Genomic DNA, 15,113 nt, shown 5'->3' with positions numbered 1-15,113 from the left:
AATTTTTGAGGAACCTCCATATTGTTTTCCATACCAGTTGGACCCATTTACATTCCCACCAACAATATAAAAGGGTTCCCTTTTCATCACATCCTCACTACCACCTGTTGTCTCCTGTCTCTTTGGCGATAGCTAAAGGGGTCATTTTTAATACTCTAGGGTAAAGATGTACAGTAAGGGAATGCATAGAAATGAGTTTTATTTATTCACTCAGCGTACACTTTTTGAGGATCTTTTATATTAGGAAACAACCATGAACCACATAGACAAGGACACTCATCTCAAAAAACTTAGGTGAGTGGATGATTACCCTAGGACTCCAAAGGCCTTGCAGGGAATTATGGGAGTCTTTCACAGTGGCACATGGTCCAGATCTGTGGGATCAGAGAAGACTTCTTAGAGGAAATGATGTCTAAAACTGGAAAACTGAGGAGACTAGCTTTCCTCTCTTTTCATGCCACAATATCTTACTTGAGAGCCAAAATAAATGAAGAAATGGTGGCATTCCTAATTTGGACATGCACGTGAGCCCTTCAGGGATCTTTTCTAGATTCTCATCTGTCCTTTTCATCTTCTTCGAAGGGCTTGGTCATTAAAATATTAGACATAATTCTTATTGCTCATCCCAACTCAGCTGTTACTAACCCTGGGAAGGCAGCCCAGGAGCTTTTTCTAAGGATGGATTGAAACACAGAAGAGGATTGACTTGGGAAAAGGTCTAAATAAAAAGATTTTTTCAAGATTTTGTTACATGCTGAGCAAGAAGGTTTTTTTTATGAGTTCTGTTAGATGCTAATAGCTTTTATAAATACTCTTAATATAAAAGCATACACTTATATACGTGGAACTTCTCTTTCCAAAGATTTTTGATGATGATAGCAATTCAAGGAAGGATGTAGAATAGGCATTATCTTCCTTATTTAATATGGGGACACAGAAGCAGTGAGAAACTACGTCATTAGTTTGTGGCAGAGCTGTGCGGGGCCCCCCAATCCTGTGCCCTGCCATGGCTTTCATATGATAGGACTCTGAAGAATCTGCTGCGAAGACTGGAGGGGGCACCAAGGAGTTTCCCTTGTCATTTCATAGCTGTGGGGCACAAGTTCATCCTGCGTGGGGTAGGCATGTAGGCACAATGATTGGTTAAGTAGTGTAACCCTTGGGATATACCTTGCCTTTTTGTACTATAAAACTGTTTTATTCACACTCATATATGATTCTCACAATCATGGGTGAAGATAGCATTATACTCTCGAGGAAAAGGATGCTGAACCAAGCAAAGTGGCTTGTTTTACATCTTACAGCTAAGTGATTCTGAATAAACGGAAGTCTTCAAATTGCTAGCCTGGTGTCCTTTCCACAGCAGATTGGGGCTCCAAGTCTGAAAAGCATGGAAAATGCACATCCTATGAATGGACATTCAGGTATGGAGGTTCAGTTACCCCCAAAGGAAATGATTTATAAACATGTATCATGTGCTTCTTTGCATGACCTTAATCAAATTTCCTACCCACAACACTGAATGCTGCCATACAATTTTTTCTCATTTGGATGCAAATTATGTTTTGTAAATTCAGATATAATTGACACATAATATTGTATTAGAGAAATACATTTTTCTCGAGTGGATGAAGAAGGGGTTGGATTACAGTGGTCTCTAAGGTTTCTTCCTGCTCTAGAATGAAATGGTACAATTTGTGTTGCATATTATTGTTAGTTTGAAAAGAAATGAGGATTTTTGAAAGAAAGATGTAGAAGACAGGAAATTTATCAGAAATAGTTTTAAAGAGGAAAATGACACAATGATTTTGGCATTTTATGGAGTTCCATTTTTCATTGAACAAAGTGTTATGGGCACTATTGGACCCTACCCTATTGGACCTTATAGTTGAATAGGGGAGGTAGTCTTGAATCTGGTAATCACATAGACTTTACAGGGAACGATGAGATGACCTAACGGAGACCTGAGAATAGCCGAGATACAAAGGATAAGGAGTCAAACAAGCTTAAGGAGTAGAAGAGTGACAGGGAAAAGTAGCAGAGAGCATTCCAACTGCAAGAATAACATATTCAAAGGTCCTGTGGTAGATGGAGTATGATATGTTTGAGGAGCTATAATAAGACTCTCTCTGAAGCAGACAGAGGTCAGAGCTGAAAATGGTCTGACGGGCGTACACGGGAAGGATCGGGCATGCATTAGAGACCATATAAACGATTTCAATCTTTAATTTAAAAGCAACGAGAAACCTTTGAAGTGTGTCTTCAACAGCAGTAGGACATTATCAGGTTTGAGTTTTAAAAAGATCATTTTAATTGCTGTGTTTGGACTTAGATGCTTGAGGCTGGGTTGAGAACAAGAGTGAGTACATAGTAGAGTCTAATTAAAAAACGACTTAATTAGGTTAAAGGTGTTGGTGTTTGGGCTAAGGAAATGGCAGCGTCAGAGAAGGGAAGAGCTAGACATACATGAGCATGATTTGGGACATAAAATTCACAATTTATACTGACTGGGTGGGTGGATGCCCCCTTTTTCCCTGGTGGGATTACGGAAGCACCACTGGCACAGGACCAGGTTTGGGAGAAGAACAGGAGTTCAGTTCTGGGCTTGTTGGTTTTGAGGTATCTTTGAAAGGTCTGTGTGGATACAAAGGTCTGGAGTTGGGAATGTCGGCCTGATCTAGAGACATAAATTTGGGAATCCTGGGGGGCGTGGATGGCAGTTAAAGCCTTTCCCTGAGTGGCTATGGAATGAGAAAAGAGGTATTTGAAGGAACTGAATCTCAAGATATTCCAGCCTTCAAAGTCCAGGGAGATGAGGAGCCAACGCAAAGGTAGCTGAGAAACAGGTAAGAGCTGAGAAAGAGGTAAAGAGCTGAGAAAGAGGTAAGAGCTGAGAAAGAGCTGAGAACAGAGGGACGGGACAGGAGGGAAAGCAGGAGAGCGTGATGCCCTTCTGGACGAGGGAAATGGTCAGTAGCATCTAATGCCATGCTATTAACATCAACCAAAATGGGGACCTACAAGGTGCCCATCATGTGTGGATGCAAGGGAGAATGCTGTGGCCCCGTGGGAGCTATTTTGGAGTGTAGTGAGGACAGAAGTGAGGGGAGTTGGAGGATGCTGGAGAAGGAGGTGTGAGAAACAGTTTCTGTGGGGAGGGGATGTTGTGCAGGAATGGCTGACGTCAGTTCGGTCTACTGTAACAAAAACCGTAGACTGGGTGACTTAATAGACTCTTATGTCTCACAGCTGGGAGGCAGGGAAGTCAAGACCAAGGCACCAGCAGTTCTGCTGTCTGGTGAGAGTCTGCTCCTTGGTGTGCAGACGGTCTCCTGTTGCCTCACCAAGAAAGAAGGGGGAAGCAAACTCTGTCTCTTCTTGCAAGGGCAGTAATCCCATCATGGGGGCTCCACCCTCATGAAATAATGACTTCCCAAAGGTTCCAGCTCCCAGTGCCATCACACTGGGCATTATCGTGTCAATATGTGAATTTTGAGGGAACACAAATGTTCGGTCTCCAGCGGTCATCTTATTGGCTCAATGATTTGGGAAACTGAATACTTGCTTTAGGAAAGAAATACTAGCCTTTTTAGAAAGGTGGGATGGGGCTTGGTCAGTAAATTATAACTCCTTTTCAAGGTGGCTAAACTGCATGCCATGTGCTAATGTGGGCTTTAGATTACATATCCAGTTTTTTCCCATTTTTCTTTTTTTTTTTTTTAATATATTTTTTAAGTAATCTCTACACCCAACGTGGGGCTTGAACTTATAAGCCTGAGGTCAAGAGTCAACATGCTCTACTAATGCAGCCAGCCAGGCACACCACCAGTCTATTTTTTTTTTAAGAGAAAGAGAGTGTGTGCATGAGTAAGGGAGGGGCAGAGAGAGAGAGAGAGAGGGAGCATCCCAAACAGGCCCCACACCCAGCAAGGAGCCCAACACGGGGCCCGATCCCACCACCCTGGGATCATGACCTAAGCTAAAATCAAAAGTCAGAGGCTCAACCAACTGAGACACTCAGCATCCCCCCCACCTTTTTTTTTCTTAATTACCAAGAGACAATGCACCTTATTCAGTCCTGAAGCAGAACCTTCTCTTAGAAGTTACATCTGTAACAGCACACGACAGCCACATCTGTCTGTCTAATAACTTTGCTGTGATACGTCACAGAAGCCTGTGATACAGGATTTCAAATGAACTACTTTCCTTCCGTGTAGGTTTATTTTTCTTCCCTTCCTTCCTCCCAGGCTGATGAGCCCTGAAAACACACTCCTGCAACCCAGGGAAGAGGAAGGCGTCAAGTATGAGCGCACCTTCATGGCGTCTGAATTCCTGGACTGGCTGGTGCAGGAAGGCGAGGCCACCACAAGGAAGGAGGCCGAGCAGCTGTGTCACCGGCTCATGGAGCACGGCATCATACAGCATGGTGAGCACATGGGTCAGCTCTTGCCAAGGTAACAGACAACCCGGAGACCTTGTGACTTTTACAACAACAAGCATTTATTTCTCACTCGTGGGTCTGTAAGTCAGCTGTGCCTCTGCATGGGGTTGGGGTCGGCTCGGCTTGTCTCCAAACTGGGCTCAAGTTCAGCTGGGCTGGCCCTGCGTTCTCATTCTGGGACCCCGGCTGAAGGAACATCTACTCTTTGGGATATATTGTTTTCATAGAGGAGGGCAGAAGCTAAAGAGAGGAGGCAGATTCTTACAGTGTCTCCAAAAACTTCTGTTCGGATGTGATTTGACATCCCCAACTCCCACATCCAGTCGGCTACAGCAAGCCATCTGGTCCAGTCCAGATGGGAAGTTGATGCTTCTCACAAAGTTGGTTGCGAAGGGAGAATGAATATTTGCTGAACCACAGTACAAGCTGTGACAATGAAGAGGTGATCCAAAAGGCCTCGTAAAAGTTTCACTTTCTGTTTAGGGCTGAATCATAATGATGCCATTATAACCTGTTGGTTAAGAACTATATTAGTTATCTATTGCTGCATAAGAAATTACTCCAGAAATTAAAGGTATAAAACAATAATAAGTGTTTGTTACCTCGTAGAGTTCCTTTGGGTCAGGAAGTCAGGAGAGGCTTAGTTGGGTGGTTCTGGGTTGGGAGTCTCTTGTGAGGTTGTGGTCAAGATGTTGGTCAAGGGTTACGGTCGTCTGAAGGTTTGACAGGCTACAGGTTGGCTTCCACGGTGGCTCACATGTGTGCCTACCAAGTTGGTGCGGGAAGTTGGCAGAAAGTTCCAGTCCAATGTGTATGGACTTCTTCATGAGGCTGCTTGAAAATTCTCATGACATGGCAGCCTGGCTTCTTGCAGAAGGAGTGATCTAAGAGAGTGCAAGACAGAAACCACAGTGCCTTCCAAGTGAGCCTTGGAAGTCACACACTGTCATTTCTTCAGTGCTCTGCTGGTTACCAGGTTAGCCCTATTTGGTGTGAGAGAAGACTGTCTAAGGGTGTGAATCTCAGGAGGCCAGGATCACTAGAGCCATCCTGGAGGCTGTCTCTCACAAAAACATAGGCTCTGGAATCCCAGCTGCACTAGTTACAGCTACTTGCCTTCTCTCATCTGTAAGATGGGGATATCTACACAGGCGATTGTAGGAGTAAATGGGGTAGATGTAAAGCACTCAGTTCAGTGTCCTGTTCTTAATAAGCACTCATTTAATGTATTAGCATAAAGTATAAACTTTAAACAGTGAGGACAGGGCTAGGAACCAGACAGGCACATCAGCCTCCAACTCGCTATGAAAGGCAATACTTGAGTTATTCCTGCTGTGAACTCCCCTAGCCCTGCTTCTGCACAGGCCTAGGACTTCTATCCCAAGGTTAGGAATATAATAATGGAATTATAGAGATGAAAGACACTTTCAAACTTAATTGGAGCAGGGTTTTACACCTGCAGATTGCAACCCTTTAGTGGGATGTGAGATAAACTTAGCCATTGCCAGCATTACTTCTACTTAAAGTATGGTCTGGGGACCCACAGTGTCACCCGGGAGCGTGGTAGAAACACGGAATTCTGATTCTACCAAGTGCTGCTGAATCTAGTCTACATTTTCACATGATCCCCAAGTGGTTTGAATGCACATTAATGTTTGAGATGCAGTGGACTGGATTTAACTAGAACAGAAAATATCAGAGCGTGTTTTATCTAGTGAGGTTATGCATTGCTTTGTAAAACTTTGATTTCAGCTAGATAGTTGTGTAAACATATGGACATATTCATGTGTGTATTGATTTGCCACATAAAAATTGTCACTGCGCACTGGCGTCAAGTATTTTGAAAGCCACTGACCTAGAGGCATTCCTTAGAGAGGCCCTCAAGCCACTGTTTTCCAGGATGGTTTCTCCTTGCAATGCTGCCACGATTGAACTCATAGCTGTTTGTTGATGGCCTCATATGTCTGCTGATGTGCTAAGCTCACTGACAGTAAGAAGCTGAATAGAGGGAAGAGTGCCAGTGTGACCTCTGGCTTTAGACAGCTTAGTCTTGTTTGAACTAAAAGATGGATCTAAAAGCAATTAGCAAACAATAGAAGGTGTACTTTTTATTTGTCTGTTTTATACTCTGTGCTGGGCACTATTCTAATGATGTCACAAATATTAACTTATTTAAACAGGCAGATATTCTTTTTGTTATTTAAAAAAATCTTTTTTAACATTTTAATTTATTTTTTATTAAAAAAAATTTTTTTTTAACATTTATTTTATTTTTGAGACAGAGACAGAGCATGAACAGGGGAGGGGCAGAGAGAGAGGGACACACAGAATCGGAAGCAGGCTCCAGGCTCTGAGCTGTCAGCCCAGAGCCCGACGTGGGCTCGAACTCACGGACCGTGAGATCGTGACCTGAGCTGAAGTCGGACGCTTAACCGACTGAGCCACCCAGGCGCCCCATTTTAATTTATTTTTGAGAGACAGAGAGACAGAGCGTGAGCTGGGGAGGGACAGAGAGAGCGGGAGACACAGAATCCGAACCAGGCTCCAGGCTCTGAGCTGTTGGCACAGAGTCCCACGTGGGGCTGGAACCCACCAACTGTGAGATCATGACTTGAGCTGAAGTTGGACGCCTAACCGACTGAGCCACCCAGGTGCCCCAGATATTCTTTTTGTTATTGTTGCTAAGTGTATTTTATTGTGGAAAGAACACCTAACATGAAATCAATCTTCTTAACAAACTTCTAAGTGCACAATATAATATTGTTGACCATATGGCAGGTGTTCTTATTTTCTCCATTTTACAGGAAAGGAAACCAAACCACCAATAGATTAAATAGTTTGTCTGAGGCCACTCAGATAGTAAGGTCCAAATGGGTATTTGCCAATAAGTGTGAACTCAGAGTTTTAGTTGGAGTGTGGGGCTTTCCACAGTGAAAAACAGTGCATTTGGGTTAGAGTTAGTTCTGTCGTCTTTGCTACAGACAGAAAACTTGGTGATACCAAGTTCCATACACAAATAGCCTCTTACACTACAGTTCACTGGCTGATTCTATAACATCTTCAGAGAGAGGACAGAGGATGCCACACATTGTTTCCAAATGATTCCAAAGAGTGAGCATTACACTTCAACTACGGTGTAATTTTGTGATGCTATAAACACAAACACCCTGAAGTTGCAATGTGAAGGATAAAATAAGGCATCACTGTTGGCAAATCTTAACCCCCAAAGTTTGCTTTCCGTGGTTTCAGGAGGATTGCATATTCTCTGTCTGTAGACATCCGAGTTTCCAAGGAAGTTCTAGTTTTCCTAATACAGCAATTCATTGCTAGATTACAGGTTCTAACTTTGAGTTATGAAAATATGGCTACCACGTATGTGTATGTTAGAGCTAATGACAAATGCCAGTTGGTGTCTTAAGCAAAGCTCTGAATTCTCTAGCTAATAATTAACTTCACAGGTTAAACATTAAAGAAGGTCAGACGTTAGGCTTTGAGCAGAAGGTTTCTAGATAAAGGTGGTTCCCTAGACTGAAACCAGTAGGCATAAAAATCAGGCCCACTTACGAAATTCTAACCATTTATGAAGGGTGAATGATGCTGTGTAATCCAGAAGGAACTTGTTAGATGCGTCATTAGCTTACAAGCATATGTATGTGTGTATGTGTGTCTGTGTTTATATACACACATGCAGGCATATATTTCCATATTTATACAAATGTATGTAAGTTGACCACATAGCTACATATTTATCCAGCTTTTCCATTTATTAAGGTTTACCGTATATCAGGCACTGGGCTAAATACTTTATAGATTTTAATATGTTGTATACTTAATATGTATGTGTTTCACACACAGGACACACACACATATATATATATAATCTTATTAAAATCTAGCAGCAATTCTGTGACATTGTTGTTATTAATATTATAGTTTTCCAGGGAAAAAAAGTGTAAGTTCAAAGCCTTTAAGGTATTTTCCCAAGGCTGCATAGCTAACGAGTAGCTACTAGGTGTTGTGCCTTATTCAGATGTTTTCCTTGGCCCAGGAGGTAGTAACTGGGTGTGGCCACCTACAGTGGGATGAACACTGTCTTGGGAGGGAGACAGACAGGAATTAGATCCCAGTTCCTCCATCTACTGAGTAGTCATGTTGACATCTCAATTCTTCCATTCTTTAGGTTTTTAGATTTGCGAAATTAGAATTCTATACCATTGAAAGCTATGTTTTCATTTTGGGTGGGGGGGGAGATCATATGACCACCCACATGTTCCAAAAGGACTCAACATATAGTTGGATTCATGGCTAAAACGTATCAGAATGAAAGGACACAGAGAAGGATCATCCAGGGAAAAAGACACATCAGATGTTATCGGGAGAAATCCAGACACAGCTTTCCTGTCCTCCCTCCCAGGGCCACACAGACCTGGCTCCTTCCTCCAGCAGGGACATATACTAACACATGTGCAGTGTCTCTGCCCAGGGGAGCCCATTTGAGACACAGAGTACGAAGCTTTTGTTGGGGGTTGCTCACGGAGGTACACTCTGCCTGCTTGGCCAGCCACAACTCTCAGCATTGCAGACTCCCAGTAGGAAAACACGTATTCTCCATAAATCATAGTGTTTGTACAAACAATGTAGGCAGGCTGGCAGAGCAGAATTCAGGTCCCCAGGTGGGTGAAGTTGCCTTATCGTGAAGTTACCTAGGGAACCTTCCAAAAGGCAAGTTCCCAGATGCTAGTACAGGCCAGGCCCCCAGGCGAGCCCTTCTGTATCAGGGCTGCTATGGTAACCCTCCTCCCCGCACAGAGCTGCCGTGGAGGTTACATAATAGCAGTTGGCCAAAGCTTTCCACAGGACGTCTACTTCTTATGGCCCCCAAATGCCTGCTATGGTAGGCGATCTGGTCCATTGTAAATAACGGTAAGCATTTATAGAGCCCCTACCACGTGCCAGCCACTGTTGTAACCACTCTACTCATTTACTCACTTACTCCTCTCGAGTTAGGTATCATAATTATTCTCCTTTTAAAGATAAGGTTAAGAAACTTGCTGAAGACAAGAGCTAGTAAATGGTAGACTCAGCATTCAAATCCAGGCAATCTGGCTCTTCATCAGCAACGACGACTGAACACCGGTTATAAGCTCCACTAGGTGAGGAAGAAAATTCCTCAACTTGTATTGCGTCAGCTCACACGGCCTGGCACATGTCGTAACCATAAAAATTTCTGGTTCATAAAATACACGATTCCCATGCCCCAAACAATGACCAGGTGCCTGGAGATGTTTGTATAACCTTCGCAAAATGCCGCAAACACGTTTCTCTACTCGCATAGAGTATCTCCCTCAACTGCCTTAGCTGCTCTCCAGCTCTCTTTTCCTTACATGGAGGGGGATAGAAAGCAGATAATCACACGGGTAAATTGTTCACAGCTGCAGCAGTTGACCCTGGATAATCAGGCTACTGCTGTTCTGTCCAGGCGTATAATTTCCTCTTTTAAAGATTTAGTCAGAGCTCTTCAACAATTTCAACACTTCATCAAGCCCTCTTTCTTTTTCTTTTGTTTTAAGAATATATTTATATAACATTTTGCAATTCCCAAAGTGGTTTTATGTATATTAGCCTTTTAATCCTCCCAGCTGCTCGGGGGTAGTTGTGATTATCCCATTCTGCCGCGGAAGACAGTAGCTGAGACGTTCGGTCTGACAGCCATGGAGAAAGAGCTTGGAACCTGCCACCCAGGAAGCTAGATGCCAGAGCCAGACAGGAATTAGCTCCATCTTACCAGTAATTACGATCACTGACAAGAGTTCAGCCTGAGCCTGGAATAGCCTGCCTAAAGAAAGGATGAAAGAGAGAGAGAGAGAGAGAGAGAGAGAGAGAGAGAGAAGGATGGGAGGAAGGGAAGAAAAATGGCCCTGATGATTGAGGCTGAAGGCAAGATTGCAACTGGCCCAAGACTGAGTGATACTTCGGAAAAGAAAAGTATTCTGACAGTTAGAACACTAAGGAGGACTTACCCCAAGACTACTGCAATAGGAGTATTGCAGTGGTGAAGGGAGATGGGGCCAAACTCTGAATACTGTGAGGACAGAACAAAGGGGTCAGGAGATGGAAATTTATTAATAGGAGACATCAAGCGTAGAGGGATTCTTTTCTTTTTTCTCTTTTCATTTCTTTTCTTTTCTTTTGAGAGAGAGAGAGAAAGAGATGGGGAGAGGCAGAGGAGGAGAGAGAATCTTAAGCAGGCTCCATGCCCAGTGCGGAGGCTGACACGGGGCTCGATCTCCTAACAGTGAGATGATGACCTGAGCTGAAATCAGGAGTCAGACGCTTAATCGACTGAGCCACCCAGGCAGGCGCCCCTAAGGGGATTCTTGCTAAACCAGTTTAAGAGAATTCTTAAGGAAGGTAGGCCAAGGACTTGCAAGCAAAGATGGAAGAGGAGAAATTTGGTCAAATATCAAGAGTGATTGAATATCGAGGGTGGGAGGGGGTGGTTCTCACCAGACTGACTTAGGAGGATTCTTTAAGACTGGGCTGGACAAGCCAAAGACAGGATGGGGGCCAAGGTCAAGGCCTAATAGAAAAGAGGGTTCAGGAGAATGTGACTATAGAGTCAGAAAAGGAGAGAGTCTCTGTCAATAGCAACCTACCATTGCTGGCCTACCCTCCCTTCCTGTCCATCAAGACTCTCCTACTCACGTTCTCTTACTTTTGGCCTTTGGTAACTTCTTGCTACCAACAAGAAGATTTTTGTATTACAGATGGCATCCAGTCAGTATCTTCATTTTTCCTTACCCTTAACTAGAATGTTCAGTGCTTTGAGTACAGAGAATTGGTTTTCTCTCTCTGTGTCCCCAGTGGCTTGGCATTGGTATATTGACTATTCAGAAAAAAAGAAAGAAAGAAAGAAAGAAAGAAAGAAAGAAAGAAAGAAAGAAAGGAAGGAAGGAAGGAAGGAAGGAAGGAAGGAAGAAAGAAAGAAAGAAAGAAAGAAAGGAAGGAAGAAAAAAAAGTGTTAAATGAATGGATGGCAGTAGTGACCACTTATTGAAACCTTACCATTTGCTGGGCACAGTGCTGAGTATTTATACCAGCTAGCGTTCTTTCAGTATAAGCAGCCCCAATCATTATTTGCTTTAAACATAGGCAGAGCTAGCTGACAGTTAAAGGAAACATTGAAAAACCAGATGCCTGGAGAAGTACTAGAGCAGCTCTTGGGGATCCACTTTCCAGGAACTAGTGACGAAAGGGCCATCCCTTCCAGCCACCTAGAGCCAGGAAATTAGCTCCGTGCTAAACCCTAGGGAGTGACTGATTGGCAGAACCTGGGTCACCTGCCCACGTCTTGACCCTAGATGGGCATAACCCTTTGACTGACAGACTCACCAGGTAGGGGAGGGATGCTTTAGGTAGGCACAAGTGATAGACTGTTCTTTACTGGTGTTAGTTCATTTCATCCTCTACCCTCAGATCAGTGCACTTGGTATTGTTATTCCTGTTGTTTTAGATGACAGTATACAGTATTTGGCACTAGTATAATCATTCTTAGCTCTTTCATGTTAAACTTTGAATAGGAACAAAAATACTGCTTGGAGAGAATATTTTCTCAGTCCACTTTCAATAATTATTTCAAGCACAATCTTTATCAACAGCCATCGTCTAATAAAATTGTTTTACCTTCTCAATTTAGAATCTCTGGGAATTATCCCACTGTGCCTTCTGATATGCTTTGGCTCCATTTCACTTTTTATTGTAGCTGAATCCAAAGCAAGAAGAAACGTGTACACAGCCATAATGTTGTTGCAGTGTAAACATAAGGGAGCAAGGTTGCTTGGGAAAGTCAAGGGCTGACGCATTGGCACACATTGAAGTGTTGATTTTGGTTAAAGGAAAACAGGTCTTGTAGCTACACCAGGACTTAACTATTAGAAAGTGTGAAGGGAATAAGAGATACCTTAGCTCATGTAATCTTCCAAAAGAGTGCAATGCATAAGGAACAGAGGCCTTTTGTCGACAGTGTCGGAAATGTAAACATTTCAGTCTTTAGTTGACATTAGTATAACTTGTCAGGTCTACAGACACTGATCTAGCTACAGGCAGCATTTGGCTCTGAAGCATGCACTCCTACCAACTCCTGCCTTGCTCCTGATGGCTTGTTGTCCAGTGTCCCAGCTGTACATAGTCCTCAGTTTATCCACATGCAGCATTTCTTTAACAACACGAGGAAGTCTTAGAGGCACACAATCTCTGTGCAGTTGAAGTATATGGAAACTATGCAGTCTTGTATTAAGTACTACTCAGTTAGGTGTTGTGTGGCAGTTTAAGGACTCAGCTGGTTTTCAGTGGTCATTTTTAGTGGGACGTGTAGACGAGCGTCTCAGGTATAGTAGAAACACGTATCAGGGTGGAATGGACAATTCAGATTTTGGATCAGGATATGACTCGTCTCTCTCCCACTGGTCAGGAAACTGTGGTGTTAAGTCCTGGCTACTGATGGACACAAGTTTGACCACAGCCCTCCAGGCAGGGTGGAGGCAGGTGGGACAGAAAGTTAAGAGGCTTTCCTTTAAGGAGTGAAATCTCTCCATTCTCTTCTACATCACAGACCATTCTTGTAGCTCTAGAAAGTCCCCAACTTGCCGCCTCTGGCTCTAGATTCTCAGCCACTCACGTTAACTCACTTCTCTTAGCTGAGGGTCCCCTCTCAGACAGTCTGTCTGGATTGTCTTTTGTGTTCAGACCTACAGCTCCTCCTCCTCGCTCCCTCCTCCCCTCTTCCACCAGGATTGGCCAAACAAGCTGAAGCATATTAGTACCCTGGAGTGATTGCTAGGTGTAAAACTGACCATTTGGTCAACTCTGATTGGTGTGACTATGCAACAGGATTAAGTTAAAAATTAAAGAAGGAGTTATACACACACACACACACACACACACACACACACACACACACACACCACATACATATCCAGATTACAGTTGGGAAAATATGTGTTAATTAATATTCATAACCAATTTTAATCTAATTTGGAGAATAATGTTTTTATAGAGTTATTTAAAAAGTTATTTTATTTTATTTAATGTTTATTTCTGAGAGAGAGTGCGAGTGGGGGAGGGACAAAGAGAGAGGGGGGAGATGCAGAATCTGAAGCAGGCGCCAGGCTCTGAGCTGTCAGCATAGACCCCGATGCAGGGCTCAAACCCATGAACCGTGAGATCACTACCTGAGCCGAGGTCAGATGCTTAACTGACTGAGCCACCCAGGTGCTCCTATATAAGTTATTTTAAAATTGACATAAAATTCTAAAGGCTCTAACATTTTATCTAGCTTTTTTCTCTAAAAAGCTCTCCTTCACTTTCTTCTCTGTCCCAGTGATGACATTGGACCCAGTAAGGAGGCCCCCCCAACCCCTCACCGCTCCTTCTATCCATTTTATTGTAGCCACTCCTTTGGCTCCTGCCCAGGTTTCAGTGTGGTTGGAAATTACCAAAGCCACCATGTCCAGGGAGAAGGGGAAGGTGCTGGTTTTTAACCACTGGCTCATTCCCGTCTCTCTGAGGTCCTCTTTTTTTTTTTTTTTTTTTTAATATAATTTATTGTCAAATTGGCTTCCATACAACACCCAGTGCTCATTCCAACAAGTGCCCTCCTCAATGCCCGTTGCCCACTTTCCCCTTTCCCCCACCCCCCATCCACCCTCAGTTTGTTCTCTGTATTTAACAGTCTCTTATGGTTTGCCTCCCACCCTCTCTGTTTGTAACCTTTTTTTCCCCCTTCCCTTCCCCCATGGTCTTCTGTTAAGTTTCTCAAGATCCATATATGAGTGAAAACATATGCTATCTGTTTTTGTCTGACTGACTTATTTCACTTAGCATAATACCCTCCAGTTCCATCCACGTTGCTACATATGGCAGGACTTCTGAAGTCCTCTTTGACAGTTGCTGAGAGCATAATCTCGAGCAGGGATTCCTATCAAGTCGGAACATAATGTGCTTCCTCATCAAAATGAAGGAAATAGGATGGGGGACATAGTGTGAAGGGGAAAAAGACTGCGGTAAGAACAACCCTCGATTCTTTGGCTATCAGAAGCTCGGGATAAGAGTTACCTTCTATGACAGATAGCTCTCAAAGTGTTACACTTAAAGGGATGAACTTGTTCGGTGCTTAGCTGGTCTGTTCCTATGGAAAACCAGCCCCTACTCTAGACCCATCGTGCTTCCAATGGAAACATGATGTGAGCCACAAATGCAAACCATAGATATACTTTTAACTTTTCTCATGGCCACAGTAAAAACAGTGGAGGCGGGTGAAATTCATCTCAGTAATATATTTTAACTCACTGTCTCCAAAATACCACTTCAAAATGTAATCAACATGAAAAATACCAATCAGCTATTTTATGTTCTTATTTTTCATACTCAATATTTTAAGATCCAGTGCAGATTTTACACTTACAGCTCATCTCAATTCGGACTCGCCACCCCTCAAGGCTTGGCAGCCACATGTGACCTGTGGCTGCTATTCTGGAGAGCCTCCCTCTAGACCTTTTTGAAACCAGTGCAGGGCAGGGTGATATCCTGGTGAGTGTGTATGTCATTTTTCAGTCCCTCATCTCAGAGATCTTTGTCTGTGGCTAAATTCCTGAATGTTTGTGTTAAAGAAGCA

General features: G+C 43.3%; 1 protein-coding gene across 1 annotated transcript in view; it reads left to right on the top strand.

The window, feature by feature from the left end:
• Nucleotides 1–15,113, top strand: part of DEPTOR (DEP domain containing MTOR interacting protein) — a 135,287-nt gene that overhangs the window by 64,537 nt on the left and 55,637 nt on the right. Inside the window, exon 4 of the mRNA XM_015085654.3 lies at nucleotides 4,248–4,426. Coding sequence (XP_014941140.1) covers nucleotides 4,248–4,426 — 179 coding nt within the window. The remainder of the gene's footprint in view (nucleotides 1–4,247; nucleotides 4,427–15,113) is intronic.

The sequence above is a fragment of the Acinonyx jubatus genome, chromosome F2 (genome assembly GCF_027475565.1).
Source record: "Acinonyx jubatus isolate Ajub_Pintada_27869175 chromosome F2, VMU_Ajub_asm_v1.0, whole genome shotgun sequence".
Lineage (NCBI taxonomy): Eukaryota > Metazoa > Chordata > Mammalia > Carnivora > Felidae > Acinonyx > Acinonyx jubatus.
Note: the sequence above shows the minus strand (reverse complement) of the source record. Positions and strands in the feature narration are given on the sequence as shown.